This window comes from Copadichromis virginalis, linkage group LG20, assembly GCF_057382275.1.
Source record: "Copadichromis virginalis isolate Kocher_CV1m ecotype Utaka linkage group LG20, C_Virginalis_male_GT1.1, whole genome shotgun sequence".
NCBI lineage: Eukaryota > Metazoa > Chordata > Actinopteri > Cichliformes > Cichlidae > Copadichromis > Copadichromis virginalis.
Window position 1 is genome coordinate 27,544,138 of NC_140637.1, and position 17,166 is coordinate 27,561,303.

General features: G+C 43.0%; 1 protein-coding gene across 4 annotated transcripts in view; it reads right to left on the reverse strand.

Annotated features, from left to right (window-relative positions):
• Positions 1–2,638: 2,638 nt before the first annotated feature.
• nckap5l (NCK-associated protein 5-like) overlaps positions 2,639–17,166 on the reverse strand; it is a 59,014-nt gene continuing 44,486 nt past the window's right edge. For all 4 annotated transcript variants that reach the window (XM_085444942.1, XM_085444941.1, XM_085444944.1 and 1 more), the window contains 10 exons: positions 15,928–15,996; positions 15,807–15,845; positions 15,589–15,708; positions 13,208–13,300; positions 10,138–12,971; positions 9,176–9,305; positions 8,872–8,944; positions 7,282–7,563; positions 6,645–6,796; positions 2,639–3,875 (listed from right to left, as the gene is read on the reverse strand). In XM_085444942.1, the coding sequence (XP_085301068.1) occupies positions 3,615–3,875; positions 6,645–6,796; positions 7,282–7,563; positions 8,872–8,944; positions 9,176–9,305; positions 10,138–12,971; positions 13,208–13,300; positions 15,589–15,708; positions 15,807–15,845; positions 15,928–15,996 (4,053 nt within the window). In that variant the 3' untranslated portion in view covers positions 2,639–3,614. The remainder of the gene's footprint in view (positions 3,876–6,644; positions 6,797–7,281; positions 7,564–8,871; positions 8,945–9,175; positions 9,306–10,137; positions 12,972–13,207; positions 13,301–15,588; positions 15,709–15,806; positions 15,846–15,927; positions 15,997–17,166) is intronic.

A 17,166-nucleotide genomic window follows, 5' to 3' on the forward strand; every position in this document is an offset into this window, starting at 1 on the left:
GCCTCTGTGGTTGTACTCTAATCTATGTAATCTGTACCTGATGTGTTATAGATGTGGGGGCATCTGTGGCTCAGGAGGTAGAGCAGGCCGTCTACTCAGATCCCTGTGTCAAAATATTCTTGGGCAAAATACTGAACCTCGAGTTAGCCCTGATGCATCCACCAGAGTGTGTGTGTTTATGGGAATGCTGGGGAAGCACTGAAGCATAGAAAACAGCAGTTTAGCTTTTAGAAAATGTAAGATTTGGCTTTGAAAATTGTTATTCCAAAGCTTTGAATCCCCCCCTCCCAAAAGGACTTTTCTACTCAGAAAAAACACTTTATACAGCCTACCTCTTTCTATCTACCATCCACACTCTGGTGGGCACACCAGAGGGGAACTTGGGGTTAGTTTTTTGTTCAAGGGTGTTTGGCACACAGACAGGAATCAAACCACCAACCTTCCAATCAGTAGGTGACCTGCTCTACCATCTGCACTACAGCCAATCTGTGAAGCAGAAAGGTTTTGGTGCCCTGAATCTCTCAGTAATAGCACAAGAAACAGCTTTTCGTCACTCATAATAAAACTGTAGCTTTTGTATCTTGCATGATGTGGTACTGATTATTAATTTTTTTATCGTGTTATGCATTTGCAAATGTGCATATGAGAATAATGATAATGGAGGGCTCGCTTACAGCAGAACAAATGTACTGACAGGTGCACATAAACTGAACCTCAGTTTCCTGCACAGTCTGGATATTTTAAAATTGATTTAACGTGGTTTATGAATTTTAGAGGTTGTTTTTTTGTTTGTTTTTAAAGGCCTCTTCTTGATGTAGCTCAAATTCTTCAGCTAAATAAAAAGTGTCAACTCCCCAGAGGTTTTATTACAATAACAATTCTCTCTTTTTAAACGCTCAGTAGTTTTGAAGCTCAAATGTTTTTATAATTAATGCTTCAAATATTCAAATATATGTAATTTTTCAAATAAAAAAAGCTAATTCTAATTTTTTATTTGCATAAAATATTCAGAAATAAATTATTACCTTGATGGGAACTATAACATTTGTCCTCAAGCCTGTAAGATGTTAGAGAGATGTTAGGCCCTTTATTCTCAGTAAGATTATCGCTCACCCTAAGGGGACAGTTTAATTTAAAGAATGTAATTTACATATTTTTCCTCTGCCTTGTAGTGCTGTTTAGCTTTTTATCCATCTAGATTGCTTTGGTGTGACTTACCCAGTTTTTGAGATGTCTGCCTTTTCTTGAGTATAATTTAAATCAATAGTGTTTTCTTTTTGGGGTTCACAGTGTTAAAAAATACATTTGAAAGTCAGCAAAAATGTCCAAAATTATTACCCACTTACTGAAAGAAATCTACAAACATTGTTGTGAGTCATGTCATGGAAGAATTTTAGTGTTAGCTGTATGGCTCACTAACATGGGAGGATGTACACAATAGAAAAGATTCATGGAAGAAACCCGTCGCTTTATCCGTGAGACATAAACATAGTCAAAACATGCTTGTGACAGTCACATGGCTGCAAGCAAGATGTACTGTTTTTGTATCATTGTTGAGTTCTTGGTCAGTGTTGCAGTTACTTCATGAATGTAATCCCTGTGAGCAAAAGGGTCAGGCTTCAGGTTGCTGCAAACACTCTGCTGAGACAGTTTTTTGTACTTTTGGCTCTGTATGATGTCAGTGAGAGTGGGAATTCCTAGTAAGACCATCTGAGGCCCAGAAAGCCCACCGACCTGCTGTCAAATACGTCTTCATTGGTCTGATTTTGAAGCCTTAAAACGATGTTCTCGCCGTTACAGTCTTTGTGTTTGGAAACTGGATGCGCTGAATAAGAGGTTGATGTGACTAACTCAAAGGTGAACAATTTGTCAATCACAAGTCGTTGATTCAGTTCTTTGTCCTGTTGTATGACTGCATTTGGGCCACGGTTTATTTGTCAGACAGAGAAGAGCACGGCTGACTCGATGACCGCGAGGTGCTGTCCTGTGTCTGCAAAACAGGCCAAAATCATCACCCTCCTACCACCGTGCAACAGTTAGTATGAGCCGCTTGTGCTACTGTGCTGTGTATGACTCGGTGCATCTCCACCAAACATCTCCACTCCAAAGTATTGCGGTTTACTCAAATGCAGCTTTTCAAAGCTAAAGCGTGCTGCCATGCTCTTTTTAGGCATGGCAGCAAACAAGCCGCACTTGTTCAGTCTTTTTCTAATTGTCTTGTCATAAACTTTAAAATGAACACGTTAATTGTGGCCTGTAGAGTCTGAGAAGCAGCTCTTCAGTTTTTTGCAGTTTTGTCTAAATATGGCACTTGGAGAGCGTTTGCTGTGACGTCCACTTCTGGCACGATTGTGGCAACATGTCAACACAAACCTGAATGCTACAGATGAGAAAAACTGCTTGAACTTCTGCTTTCATAGAAGTGCTCACACTCACTGATGATCAGTGAATTTGATTAGCAGAACCTGGCTGGTTACCCTCTATAGAAACAGTAAGGGGGTAATTCGTTTTTCACAGGACTCCACCGAGTTCTATAAAACCTCTTTTTCACAACTGTGCAAATAACACTGCAGATCCAAGTCTGTAAGCTACTACAACCTCATATAGTTACTAAAAAAAAAAAAGACTCAGACAAAACTAAATCAAAACATTTTAATTAGAAAGTTGAAAAACGGCAGTAGGTACATAGGACCTCTATTTTTGCTAGGGAACAAACGGCAATAGAGATGATGCAACACAAAATATGAAGATAACCTACTAAGCGAGGAAACTGCAGTTTTCACAGAAAGATTACAAAAAAAAGATGACTGCAAATGATGAACATTTAAAATAAATAAATAATAGAAATACATATTCATTGAATAGTGTAGCCATTTCTCTTATCTATGTTATTATTGCTGGTATATATTACCTTTAAATGTATTATGATTTCAAAACAAACATACTCTGACAACCTTCCTTGGCCGCAAAACAATATCAACATGATCAATAAAATCGTTTATACATTTAAAATCGTGATGCATGAGTTTCGCAATTAAGAGTCACAGACATGAACATTCATTTTTTTTAAAAGGCGCTCCATGTTTTTTGTGGGGTTTTTTCTATTTTTTTAATACATTATGCGGTGAAATGATGCCAAGAATAGAATGGATGTATTGATACAGTACAGTACGCCATCTGTTGAACCCCTCGCCAATTTTTTCTGACGTACGGGACGAAGCTCCATCTACGATGAGAGAAACGAAAGAGAGGTCACCGAACGACAACTGGGAGTGACAACTTTTTGTGCTGCTCATTAGCTTGGCCATGCGTTTTGTTGTCCTGTACACATGATTTAAAGAGAAGTGTCCACAGTCGAGTCTGATCGTGAAAAAGTGAACAACCTATACGATTTGGGTGGCTTTTGGCTTCACGTTTATTGGAAATCCTGAGGAGATCAATCCATCTTTCCAGTTACAACAGCTGATGAGACGTCACCAGTTTTTTCTTCGCGGATGTCGACGGGGAGCAGTCTTCTTTTCCTCAGCAGCATCTCAGCGCAGCCATCGACCAGGAGACGCGTCCTCCCCGTCGTCGTCGTCCTCCTCCCTCTCCTCCTCCCGTCCTTGGCTGCTTCATCCTTGGCTGCCGCAGGATGACAGACTGTCGTACAGAGAATCGCTCAGAGACTCTGGAGTCTCCAGGACCTGAGGGCGACTTGGGGATAGGGCTTCCTCTGGCCGCTCCCTGAGCAGCTCCAGCCCGGCCTCCCGGCTCATCTCGGGGACGCTGGGTGTGCGCGTCTTTCCCCGGCGGCTCATGCCCGATTGGGCGGGGACGGGCAGGCTGCCTGGATCAACCACCCGGCTGGAGGAGGGGCCGCTGGCCTTCGTGCTCTGAAAGGAAGCAGAAGGATGGGAAACATTTAAGGTCATGTGCTGTCGTCTTATGTAACGCCTTCAGGTGACACTAAAAAAGTGGGTTACAGGATTCATCCAACTGTAAATTTTTAATATTCAGCTGATGAATAATTTGTACAGGGAGAATGTGGCTCTGTGTTTTTTTACATTATGTAAGATGTAAGTGCAGATTTAAAAATGTATCCCTTCTTTTACTGCCTGTAAAGGATTTCAGCCTGTAAGTGACCCAGATAAGTCCTTTTCTCATGCTCTTGCTAAGCACTTTTCATTAAGTACAGAATAATATTCTCATTAAACACTCGTTAACGAAAGCATAATAACCTTCAAAGCTTCTCTGGTTGTTCTTCCTAAGGACTAGTCTCTAGTCTCTGCATTCTTATTCTTCAGTTTCTTAGTCAAAGCTGGGATTGGTAGTTTGAGTTTCACTGCAGATGAAAAATTGATCTTCTTTGAGTTGTCTTGATCAGCGGAGGATAAGAGCTTGTGTCCACAGGAAGTGTTTTTTGCACAATTTTCTATAAAAAGCTCAGCGTCAGTGACACATGGAGTCCTCAGCTTTTATCTTTCCCCAGTTTACGCCGTCAGTGAAATAGTTTCGGAACGGTGCTACACTTGTTAACGTCACTTCTCTTTCACCTGCTGATCGAAATCAAGGCAGGCTGGGACTTGAAACACCGTCAACTAAGGCTGTCACTATATTCAGGTTGTCATGTTACAAGTATGCACTTGACAATACAGTAAACATTCCAATGGCAGGACAATTACAGTTAACAGCAACAGCATTTCTATAAAATGCAAACAGAAATCAGTTTCCCACAACGCCCTCCCCCAAAAAACAACCCTCAGTATATTAGACTGTTAGTCATACAGGCGCAGTTAAACAGTCATTACTTTGCTGAGTTGTTGTCTCCTCTTGTTGCTCCTCACCTTTTGTGTGCGTTCCAAACATTTGGGTAAACAGTAGATCCTCTGTGGAACTGTGCTACTGTGCCCTGCACCTTGACTCACAGGAGCCTATTCAGGTTTGTGGATGGTCTGATTGAGTCACTGCAGTTTAGTGCAGTCATGTAGGCTTAGAGACCAGTTATTAGGGGGGGGATGTGTGTGGTGAGTAGTTGTGGAGAATAGCAACTATGGTAGCAGAATCAACTCATAGTATCAATAATAATGCTTAATAATATCAATATAAAAATATCAGTATATCAATGTAACCTTGTCAGGTCAGTTACCTCTGAGAAACTTCTGGTCTCTAGGAAAAAAATACTATTCCCCCACTGGTTGACAAGGGGTTACTGGCTGTCATGTATTGTGTCAAAAACCTCATTATGATTGCTTTTGTTGCTAGCAGATTCCCACAGTCATTGTAGTGTGTATAGAAGATGCCAACTTGTCTGCAAACACTTGTAATTTCTCACTAAGTGGTTGTGAGACTGTGTGACACAAACCAGAAACTCAGTCAAAGCAAAAGCGGCGTCTTTGGTTTAATCGGTAAGGTACAGCTTTTAATTTGAAGGCGAACAGTCTCCCTTTCTTGTTTGCGTTGCAGTAATTAGTTAGATACGATTTGCAGACAAGTCGATGTCTTTCATGAGGATGGGTAACTGCAGCAATCTGCTAGCAACCAAAGCAATCACAAGGTTTTTGTGCAACACTTCTTTGTGACGTTTTTCCCTAGAAAGGGCCTGTAACTGGGGCCTTGTCCGGGATGATAGTAAAGTAATAAAGTTATATGGATAAAATAAAGCTCATAATGATGTTTACTGACAGGAAATAAAATAACAAAAAACTGCTAATGATATATCACATTATTACTGATAATGTGAAATTTTTTTTGCTACAATAATTATAAATTGAAATTAGTGAAATAAATTAATTTCCAAAGCACTTCCAGGCCCAATAGTCAGTCGTGGTAGAGGATCGTGGTCGTTACTGACCAGCCAGTTATTTATGATCTACGAACAAAAGCATTTTCTTCATGTGTTGCTTGAATTGAATGTTGCTTCTAACCCTGCAGAGGTGTTCCAAACACCGGAACTGATAAAACTGACAAAAGATTGAAATTTCTTCACCACAGTAAAAACAGGAAACGATTTCAAACTCCTGACACGTGCACAGCTGCTCTCAAGCACTGCAGGTAGAAGCGAGAAAAAAAAGCGTTGATTAATTTGATGGCAGAAGAGATTTCTGCGTCGCAAACCAACCAACAGTATAACCTCTTGATTGATCAGCCAAACAGCAGAAGTGCCGTGCCTAACCTTTCCCGTAAAGTGAAACGTCGTTGTGTTTTCTCCTTTGTTGTTGTCGTCTATGCCCCTCAGGGCCACCGTAGTTCTGTAACCTAGCAACAACAAGTGCTCTGAAAATGAGGTCATGGATGCTTCCACTGCAAAAAATAAATAAAAAAATGTTGCTGTGGACTCAGAACCAGAGTCTTGTGCAGATGTTATGTGCGCACCAAAACAGAAAAATTAGCTCATCGGTCAGGAGTTTTTCTGACTCAGGAAGGGCTTTTTGTTGGTTTCTGTGGATGCTGTTAAACATACAGTAAAGGCGGTGATTCCACATGACCTTAGCTATCAGAAATCTTTGCATTCTTCAGTTATTTCTCACCATTAGTTAATGAAATACGTCCATTATGCCTGAGTACATCAGCAGCTCTTTCTGTGCTACAAAACAGTCCTCACAACTTCGTTTGAAGACGATAAAAGGTGCATTTGAATAACAGTAAAACCACAGTATGCCTACCCCTCTGAATGGTGATCCAAAGGATACCGCCTCCTCCTCTTCCTCCTCCACTGCCAGGTACACCTCCGCAGGTCCTGCTGGAGTCTTCAGGTTGGGGAAAGTCCAAGTCTTGGAGCGAGGCGAAAACATGTTCCCTCCATGTGCCTCTTTGTCTGCAGATGGAACAAATAAAGATGAGTTTGTGTTTCTTGTGCCGAGGATTTTCTCCCGTGGGTTATTACTGAAGTGAATTTAAGAGCACAAGTACTTGTCGAAATTCCCAACATGAGGAAGGTTAAAACTGTTTAAGTGTTAGGCTAAAATGGTTACTACAAAAGGGAATAAATGTGTTTTGTAACCATGCTACTGGAGCTTCATGGCTTTGCAGAGAAAAGGTTTGACCCAAAATGAACCAGCTAAACATTTAAGAGGGATATTGGTGGTTTCTGGAGGATAAAAGTTCTTTAATACTGTTTCCTTTATAATTCTATATTTCTTAGTGTCCTCTTTATGCTTTTATTTACACTCATACCATCCTAAAACACATGAACGTAGGGCTGGGAATCGGCGTAACAGATCCCATTTAAGTAACACTGTCCAACAACCTGACCTCTTCCATCTGTTATTGTTATGTCTAAGTGGGGCGGAGTGTTGACACCTTCGCGGATGACGCCGGCTGAGCCTCTTCCCTCCAACACGGACCCGTACTGAATGGTGGGAATCAGCTGCTTGTGTGGAGCGTAGCAGTCCTCCTGTGATGTCAGCTCTCTGTCCAGGGTGCGAGCTCGCCGTCCGGCTCTCCCTGGGGAGCCACCGCCGGAGTGGTGCTCGGCTCCGCCCTTCGTCTTAGACAGGCCCCGTGCAGCTACACCGCTACTGCAGTCGGGCAGAGGGAACGTACCGATGCCGCTGTCCAGGGTGTAGGTGGAAGCACCGGAGCCTGCGGAGGAAAAACACGGGGGAGGGAGATTCAGCAAATGTGAATTAATGAACTGCTTGCATAATTTAAGAATTTAGAAGAAAAAAAAAAAAAAGAAAAAACTTCACAAAGCAAATGTGTAAATTGGTGGCGTCCTCATTTATTTGATCTTTTACTGCAGCCTCAGAATGAGTTCCCCTCGGGGGTGTGCCCTGTTTGTTCACCTTTGATATGCTAACAAAGGTGTGAGGCAGCTTATTTCCCCTCAGTGTTTCAGTCACGCCCTCATGGAGCATCGCTGATTCTCAGTGCCTGAATGTGTGATCATTTACACAAATAATACCGCAAAAATACTGAAAGTCCTTAAGGAAAAGTGTGTAATTATTATCTACAAAAAACATGCTTAAATTATAAAAAATAAAAGTACTCAGTGAAAAGTACAGATATTAAATGATTGGGGATTAATACATTATCTACTGTGGTTTAGAGAGAGATACCTATTTCACAGAGGTATTGAAGTTGATCGTAAAATGATATGTCTAATCGCCATATTTCTTTTTTTTAATACTCAAGTTTTCAATGCAATCATCAGCTGCCCTATCCTGTCCTCAGAGAAGGAGAAAGCAACAAACACAATCCATTTACTGTGAATGTGAAGCCCGGATGACACGAAAAGATAAACAAAATTAATTGACCGTTGAAAGGTACTAGTTCAAATTCTTTTATTTTGAAAGTCTTTGGACTACTGTGTAAGTCTTCAATATCCTTCAGCTGGTGTAGAGGATCCCCATTCACCTCTGATGGGACAATATTTATAATATTTAAAATGTATAATATCTAATATTATATAAGCTCTAATACTATTGCATAACATCGAAATGTGTTCAGCAAAGTTTGGTAAAATGTTCCAATCTGAGGAAGGGCTCGTAGGATCACAGTAGCAGTGTTTATTTCCATATTCCTTATCATAAAAGCAACATTTTAATATTGCATCCTGTTGGTGTGAAGCTAAGCTAGGCCACTGCGCACAAGCAAAGTAAATAGCAACTTTATATTAAAAGTGCAATATTTTCTCTCTAAAATGTATCAGGGTAGATATATGAAAGATTAAGTAGCAGAAATACTCAAAATAGTTTCATTTTTCATCTGAACGTACACATAGTTTATATTGTTATCACTTTTCTTTCTTTTTTGCATTTAATTTACCTACTTCCCTTCCTCTCTGTGAATTTCTTATTAACCTTACTTCCCTGTGACTTCCACCTAAGTCTATTTTGATCCTCCACAAAGGCTGCAAACCTTTTTAGACTCCCGGCAGACTTATCTTACCTGCAAAGTGTTGAGAGTGAACTGAATCTGCGAGGTTTTCATCTGATGTGATCTTGCCGATTCTTTCTGATCCCTGCATGAAAGAACAACAGAGATGCAGAAAGAGCCGTGACTGTGCGGAAATCTTCAAATCTCAATGCAGGAGACAAGTCTAACAAATTAGATGCCAGGTTTAGACTTGAAAGTCGGTTCAGTGTAAACAGATTCGACTTGATGAAAGAGAGCTCCGTTTTTAATGTCCTCCCTCAGGTTTCTTTTAAACTCTGTTAGTCTCTGAACTGCAGATTAATAAGTAAAGAAATACCTTCTCCATGTCGTCGTGACTGGTGGTGTGACTGATGATGTCGCTCTGCTGGGTGAACACCGGCTTCGACGTCTTACAGTCGAACGACAGCCGTCGCTGGGGCACGCTGATCATCTCCTTTCCGTCCACTCTACATAGAGTCAGAAACGGCTTTATTGGCCAAGTCTTTGCACACATACAAGGAAGTGGGCTCTAGCTGTACACGGTTTACACAGCTTGGATTTGTTTTGTTTTTAAACCACACACAGGCTGATTAAAAAATAAATAATGACGACGTCTTTGATTCCTTTATTTAGACATTGAAGACGTTTTACATAAAAAGCAGCATTCATGTGATAGTTGGTGTAGGAGAGGAAGAGCTGTCACTGCTGGAAAACGCTGGGAAAGATTCATGATATATCTCAGTGGAAAGTTTCCTGTTTTCTTCCTGCATTAATTATGGATTTTAAAACGTATTTAATTAATGACCGTCATCAGCATGCAGGAGGACACTTGCACTGTCTGCACCGTGAATTTCATCATTTACTAGGCAGAAGACTGGGCTACCTTTCATTCATTATTCAAGGTATGTGGTATTAATGAAAGTTAATAAATAAAAAGGACAAGGGGAGCTGGTCAGATTATTACTGATTAACTTTTTTTTGAAAGACTAACATTAAATAAAATCTCCCAGCACTCAGTGCAAGTTGTCGTATTTCAGCAGTTTCTTGTTTTAAAGGATGTTTACAGTGATCTTAATCCCTGGATATATATATACATATGCAAAAAGCTGCTCCAGACTGGTGCTTGCGATTAGTATTCAAATGCTACTTGGCTTCTACAGAAAATAATTCTTGAGTTGAGACGAACATCTATAATTGATTTTGCATGTACTAAAAGCGGCTTACATCTCTGCCAGGAAGAAAGAAGAAGTGTACTTTCTTAAAATATTACATCTCTGATGTCCTTTCTTGAGTCCTCACCTGTTTAGCAGCTGTTGCATGAAGTTGTCAGAGCGCGCTCCCCTGTACATGACCGCCAGCTGTCCCTGAGCTTGATCCATCACCACCTCACACGAGTGACCCCTGCCTGATCTCTCCACATAGGCCCGCTCCTCCTCCAGGGCTCTCCTCAGCCCCTCAGCCTTCTCCATCAGAGTCGAGATGTTCAGACCTTCCACGCCTTCTTTACACCTGGAGGCCATTTTCACAGAGTCCCTGCCGACCGAGGGAATGTTTATCTTCCACTCCTTCTTCTCCTCCTTTGCTTTAGTGCCGTCGGTCTTGCGGCTCAGCGCGGGGAGTTTGCTCTTCTTCAGGCCGAACCAGCTCGCGATGCCGTTGGAGGCCTTCTGCTTGACCTCTCCGCCCTGCCCTCCTCTGTCCTGCTCCTGAAGTTTCAGCACGTTCTCCTCGATGCCCTTCATCACCTTCTGCTCGATGGCGGATTGCAGGGTGGAGACCGGCAGCGACGGCTTCTCCACCTCAGATGCCGGAGGTCTCGGAGGAGGAGGCGGGAGGCTGTCTCCGTACATTGGATTCTTTTTCCCTTTCCCGCTGATCTTGGTCCTCTCCTCTGACTTGGACGAGTAACGCGGGGCCTCTGCGGACTTGCCCCCTCTGTGGACGGACGGGCCTTGGCAAGGTTTGGACGGTGACTTTGGAGGGATTTTGTTGGGGCTGTTGCTACTGTGAGGAGCGATGCTGGCTTTAACGTTGTAGGCCAGATTCAGGGAGCCAGGACACTTGATGTTGTTCCGTAGTACCTGGGGAGCATCTGTGTTGGGTGACGGCAGGCCCATTTTACTCTTCGGTCCCTCTGGCTTGGTCACACAGAGTTCTTGTTTAACCAGTGCGGGACCAGAAGATTTTACTGGCTGCTCATAGAGCTGAGATGACCCCGGATACTTCAAACCACCACTGCTACCTTTAGGCTTACCGTCCGAAGAGTCTGTGAACTTTGAATGTCTCTGTTCCTCCTTGTGGATCTCTGCAGTCTTGCCTCTTTCTTCTCCGTAGGTGCCTTCATTCACCGCATCAGTGGGCCTGAGGCCGCCTTGTAAATCCTCCGAGCTCCTCAGCTTGCCGAGCGCAGCCAGTCTGTCTTTGAAAGCGTGGTGACTCGAGTCGGCCTGAGATCTCGCCGCCCCAACCGTAGGCCTCTTGGGAATGGACGAGGAGTCACTCCTCCTGGTTGGAGGTGCAGGCGGACCCTGAGTGACCTCAGAGCTCGCTATGTTCACCTCCCGTGTGTGCCCATCCTGCTTCTCTCTGGTTTGTGAGTAGTTAGTTTTGCTCTGAGCTTTGCTGAGGGCAGAGGAGTTGGGTAGGCTGTGATGATTAACCCACACAGGGCTGTCTGAATCCTCTTCATCATCTGATGTAGACTCTGATGTCGATGAGGACGACTGCTTTCGCTGAGGTGCGGGATTCAGGACGCTTTCTGGTAGCGATTTAACAAGCTTCCTCTCACCAGCGTTTGCCTTAGTTTGAGATGGAAGAGTGGTTCTTTTCTCCTGACCTTGGGTTGGTTCCTCCTCTTTAGAGCCGATGGACATGTCACAGACATTTTCATAATGAGGGACCCTCTGAGACACTTTGGGTGAGGAGGAGGGAGCGCCGATCTTTGAGCCCACAGTGGGTTTAGGTGCAGACAGGCTGCTATAGCTTATTTCCTTAGCGGGTGGGGAGCAGGTGTCTTCGGGCTGTGGAGGGGAAGTTGGTGCCGAGTGTGTGGCGGGGTACGACTCGGACCGGGCGGGTGGAGGAGGGGGCTGCCTGCACCTCTCAGTGGTGGTCGCTCTGCGTGTGGGAACAGGCGAGTGGTAAACCTCGTAGTTATTGGTGCGGCAGGGGATCCTGGAGTTGCGAGTGAGCTGAGGGCTCAGGCGGACAGAAGAGCTGGGAGCCTGCGACTTCTCCCCCATCGAGGGAATCTTTAAGAACTTGAGCAGTTTGGATGGGGAGTTGATAGCAGCGGCTTTAACGTCGCTGAGACAGGAGGGACTGGGGCTGACGGATGCGCTGGCTCTTACACAGGAAGCCTCCGGATCTGTGCCGTCTTTCTCAGGGACGGCTGAGGGTTCATCACCAAATGAGAGCGCCAAACCATTGGGAACGCCATCGCTTGTATCCAAGTCACAGTGGGCCTCCTGTGCAGAACTAGGCAGGTGGGAGGTGGCACAGAAACCAGTGAGCTCTTCAGAGGCACTAGCGTTTAGCTCAGAGTTATCCTCCTCTCCTTCCAGATTCTGACTGGCTGCTTCTGCGATGGATGAGTGGGCGGCGGCGCCCGCTGGTTGCTGGTTGGCTTCATTCTTGGTGCTCTGTTTAGACTCTCCCGCTCTGGTCTTACTGTGACATTCACTCATAGCAGCTGCAGGAACTATATGGCTCTGGGTGGCTTTTGAAGGACTACAGACATGGTTGCATGGCTTTGGAGGGCTCTCTGGGCTCCTCTTGCAGTGTAAACAGCAGGTGTTCCCCCCCTCACACTTCACTGCTCCGTCACCATTCACATGCTGGTGTGTGTCTGTGTCCGAGCAGGAGCAGTGGCAGTGTGTGTGGTGGGATTTGCACTGCAGCGGGAGGGGGTCCGCAGAAGCCAAAACAGCCTCTGTGGACATGAGCACCTGGCTGTAGTCGCAGAAAGACAAGCTCGTCGTGGATGGGTGGAACTTGAGGGGGTCTGTCTCCTCCATCTTGCGCAGGACCTCCAGGATGTGTGCTTTCTTCTTGAAGAAGGGAGACAGGGCCTCCATGTTGGCGGCGGGGCCACGAGGGCCCGGCGAGGCATGTTGTGTGCGGTAGCCATTTCCCTGTGGACAGACACAGATTACCATCAGTATACAGTTCACGGAGAGAGCCAAACAGCTTAATTCATCGGGACCTTTGAGTGCATGCGTACAGGAAAGAGGGCGAGGGAGATTAGAAGTGGAGTCTTTTTTTAAAGCACAATAGTTGAAAGCAAAGCAAATGTCAGAGCGGTTCAAACATCACACGCAGATGGGGATTTTTGTCTGATTCAGAGGCTCTTATGGTTTGTAACAGTCACCTTGGCTTGTGCTTCAGTCTGTGCCGGCTCCACCTGTTTGGCCGAGTCATTGTGCAGCTGTGCATTGTAGTCTGGGAGCGGTCCCGCCTGAACCTGTAACAGGAGATTCATGAGGCAATTATGATGAGACTGTATATGCTACAGGCTATTATATACACAGACGACTGAGACATTATTGGATACCTTGCATTAAAAAACCCCAATAAAATAAAATCAATTATTAAATTCCGTTATTAAGCAGTTAAAGTAGTTCAAATGAGCGCCGCTGTGACAGTTTGCAGACAAACTGCAAACTGACTGAGTGTGCAGTCCTGCCTGTTAAGGCTGGTAGAGAAAAGAAATCAAAGTAAAGATATAATTTAAGAACCACGCTGAGGAAAGAAGGAAGTGCAGGCAAAGACAAGACATGTTAGAATGACGAGTGAAAAATTCTAACTTTATTTATTATGGATTTGCAATGTGAGAAGCACTGAGAGGGTGGCAAGTGGGGGATAAATATGGAACAAAGGCAAAGACGTGTGCCGTTTCTTGACGATAATGGAGCTAAAAAGCACTCAGCGAGTGGTGTTCAGACCACTAAAAATATACTCCGCAGCAGTGTCTTTCCAGAAATAATGACCCGGGCTTATAAAAAACTGAACTAAACTAAACAATACAAAACTCATTGTGACTAGTTTTCTAAAGCAACTATTTTCCTTCTATCAAAATAACATCTGCCAACTTTATCGCTGAAGGAAGCGCATTGCTGCTCATCCACCAGCAACAGTGCAACAGGATGTAGGTATCGAGTGCATTTCCCTCAGCTGAGCTGTAATATTAGCTACATGGGTGCTTGTTTTGGTTGGCAAATGGAAACTATAGAAAGAAAAAAGTGTTTACAACAAGGTCTTTTTGATAAATCAGATCATCATAACAAAAAGCATGCATGCTTTTTAACCTCCTAGGACCTGGCGTCCACATATGTGGACATCACATTTTGGGTTATTTAGACCAGAATACTCAATTTTGCTCTACAAGGGCCCGATATCCACTTATGAGGACATTATACTGCTACTGTTCCATCAAAATTTTAAACGAATATCCTCATATGTGGCTCTCATCTTTCTTAGAAATAAAAATTAGGTTAAAAAAATCTGGTAAGTCTTTATTTTTACATTCATCCCGTCCCAATCAGCCCAAATATCAAAGAGAAATTAACAATGCATGCTGGTGGAAGAGTTCGGGACTTAGGATAAATAAATATCAGCAAAGTGCCATTTAGTTCCATTATATTCAAAAGAAAGCAGACATTAAATCTCCACAACTGGCAAACTCATAAAAACATACTGGATAAAATCCAGTCCAGCTGATAGCCACTTGGGTCCTAGATTCAGGTGTTTGCTTTGTGATTTTACTTCACACACTGTCAATAGTGACACGAACACAGAACCATAACCATAAGGGACATTTGCTTCACAGCAATCTTCTTTTAAGGTGGACCTTTAATGTTTTCCAGGTCTATATTATTATTATTGGACTCTTACACTTCAAGATAATCTTCATTTATCTCATACCGAGCCTTTGGTGCACCTGCTCTCTGAAACGAGCCATTATATCTCCTCTCCCTTTAAGCCAACATTCTCAAACACAAGTTTGAACAATAGGTGGACGTTTAGCCAGAGCCCTGTGCCCGAGATGACCATATCAGGGACCGACATCATACAGAAAAGAGGAGAAAAAAAATGTCTGAAACAGGGAATTACTTGTTGGAATTACTTGTAGATACAATGACCTCATAATTTTCATGTATAAACAGTATATATGAAATGTATACATGACAGAAAATTAGGAACAGTGACGCATTTTAATACTGTGTGTCGTAACAAATACGTAACACAGGAATTATAGAAACACAATGGAGGGTTTCTGTTACAGTCTTTGGTAAAAATGTCTTTTGTTTTCCAACTGATGCAACAATCTTTGCCGCTTAGAAATCCTGCGGCTGTAAAGGCGACTTTAGAGATGGTCCGGCACAAAGACTCAGTCCTCTATTTTATGTTTACCAGCAGCTCCAAACACAGCAGGTTATGAGTATAGGAGTGGCTGAAGAAAAAAATATTTTCCTTAGTGTTCTGCAAGTTCTGCACTGGGAATCTGATGCTTTCATACTGGTGGACTGCAGAGATGGCTCTGCACACAGACTCATGCCTCTAGCTCATTTAATTTGCAATATGCACACCAGCAGAAACAGAACCATCAGTGCACTCACAGCCTGCCGGCTAAGCTTTGTGCAGCCTGCAGCAGAAATAAAGTGCAGCTACAGAGATCTCATAAACTCGGTTATTTCTAGTTACGTATTCAGTATTTTTTTGTCTAAATAGAGAAGAAACGGAGTTTGTTACCTGGTAGTGAGCGGTGGGGTGGTTGGGTAGTTTCTGCTGAAAAAGCTCACACAGCGCTCGGTTCTGTCTCTCCAGGTCAAACACCAACATCTTCAGCTTGATGCACTCCTCCCTCAGATCCTGTTCACAGACACAGAGCAGTGAGACACGATGGATGGCGCTGAGTCTATAATCCAAGATAAATCAAACCTAAATATAGATATTTAACTTTAAGTTACCTTTTGATTCAGCAGAGCTTGGACCACATGGTTGGCAACCTGATAGCGTGAGAAAGCATTTACATGAGTTTACGTTTCGTGAGTGACTTTGCAGATTTTATAACTTTCATCGTGGACTCACCTCATCCAAGCATCTCTCGTAAGCTTCTCTCTGACTCTCATTGGCCAGCACGAGAGCTGAATTCTCTGCCTGCGAAGCAAATGATGAATAAATCATGTAAACATGAAAAAAAAACATTCAAAGGTCCCAGTATATGCTTAGTACCCAGCAGACACCAAAACTACCACTGCAGTCCAGTGCAGTAATTTCCCACATATAACATTACAATGCAAAAAAACAGATGTTGTAACATAAAACACAATTTAGATGTTTTCATTATCATCCAACCAGAAAAACCTGTTAGAAGCAAAGCCTTTAGGAGCCATTTGACATTTGGTGTAATGAGCTTATTACCAAGACTCAAACAGAAGAGGCCTGAGGAAGTTACTGATTCCAGTCAAGAAACAGTATGCAAGATTAGGCACAGTAAAATGTCAATTGGCTGTTTTCACACTGTTTTTTGTGGCTTAAAGTCCCAATGAAAAGCAAATATATATCTTCAAGTTTTAAACGTGTGTCTCTGCGTCCATTCTGCTAATAATGCTCCAGAAAGCAAAATATTAGAATTAAATCATTTTGGTCAAACATAGTTAGATTATTTTATTTGAGAGAAGACAGGAAGTCTGGGTAAAGCTACTGGTTTGTCTGCACTAACACAGGTGCTTTTGCCACATATTACCTTCCCACCCTCAACAATTTATTTTAAAATCCACCCACGTGGACACATGTAAATATGTCACATCGATAAACGTATCAAGGCAAGCTTCCTTCAAGCAGCCTGCTAATCCCCAACAAAAAGATTTTGTTAGCTTTAAGGAGAGCTAGGTGGTGAGTAGCTTCCGCAATTCCAGTCAAAGCTAACCAGCTGCTACCTGTAGAGTTATACTGGAGTGTGCAATGTGCTCATCTATCAGCAAGAAAGTGAATAACTGTAACTTTGTCCTTTAGAACATTAGCAAAGAAGTGTAAACTTAAATCAATATCAATAAATCATTGCAGTCTTTGTGAGCAGTTTCTTTCCTTTGATATCACCACCTTTAGATTTATTTTTACATTTTAAATTTCAATTTGAAGCCTTCACAAAGTCAACATTCAACATCTGGGTTTATGTAGCCAGAGCTGTGCACCCAAAACGACCGCTTGAATTGTCTCTTATGGCCCAGATTGTGTGGTCTAAAATAATACCAACATCAATGACAATTTATTGCCTGCAGTTGCTTTTGTATGTAAGAAATCTCCACAGAACTAACGGGAAACAGC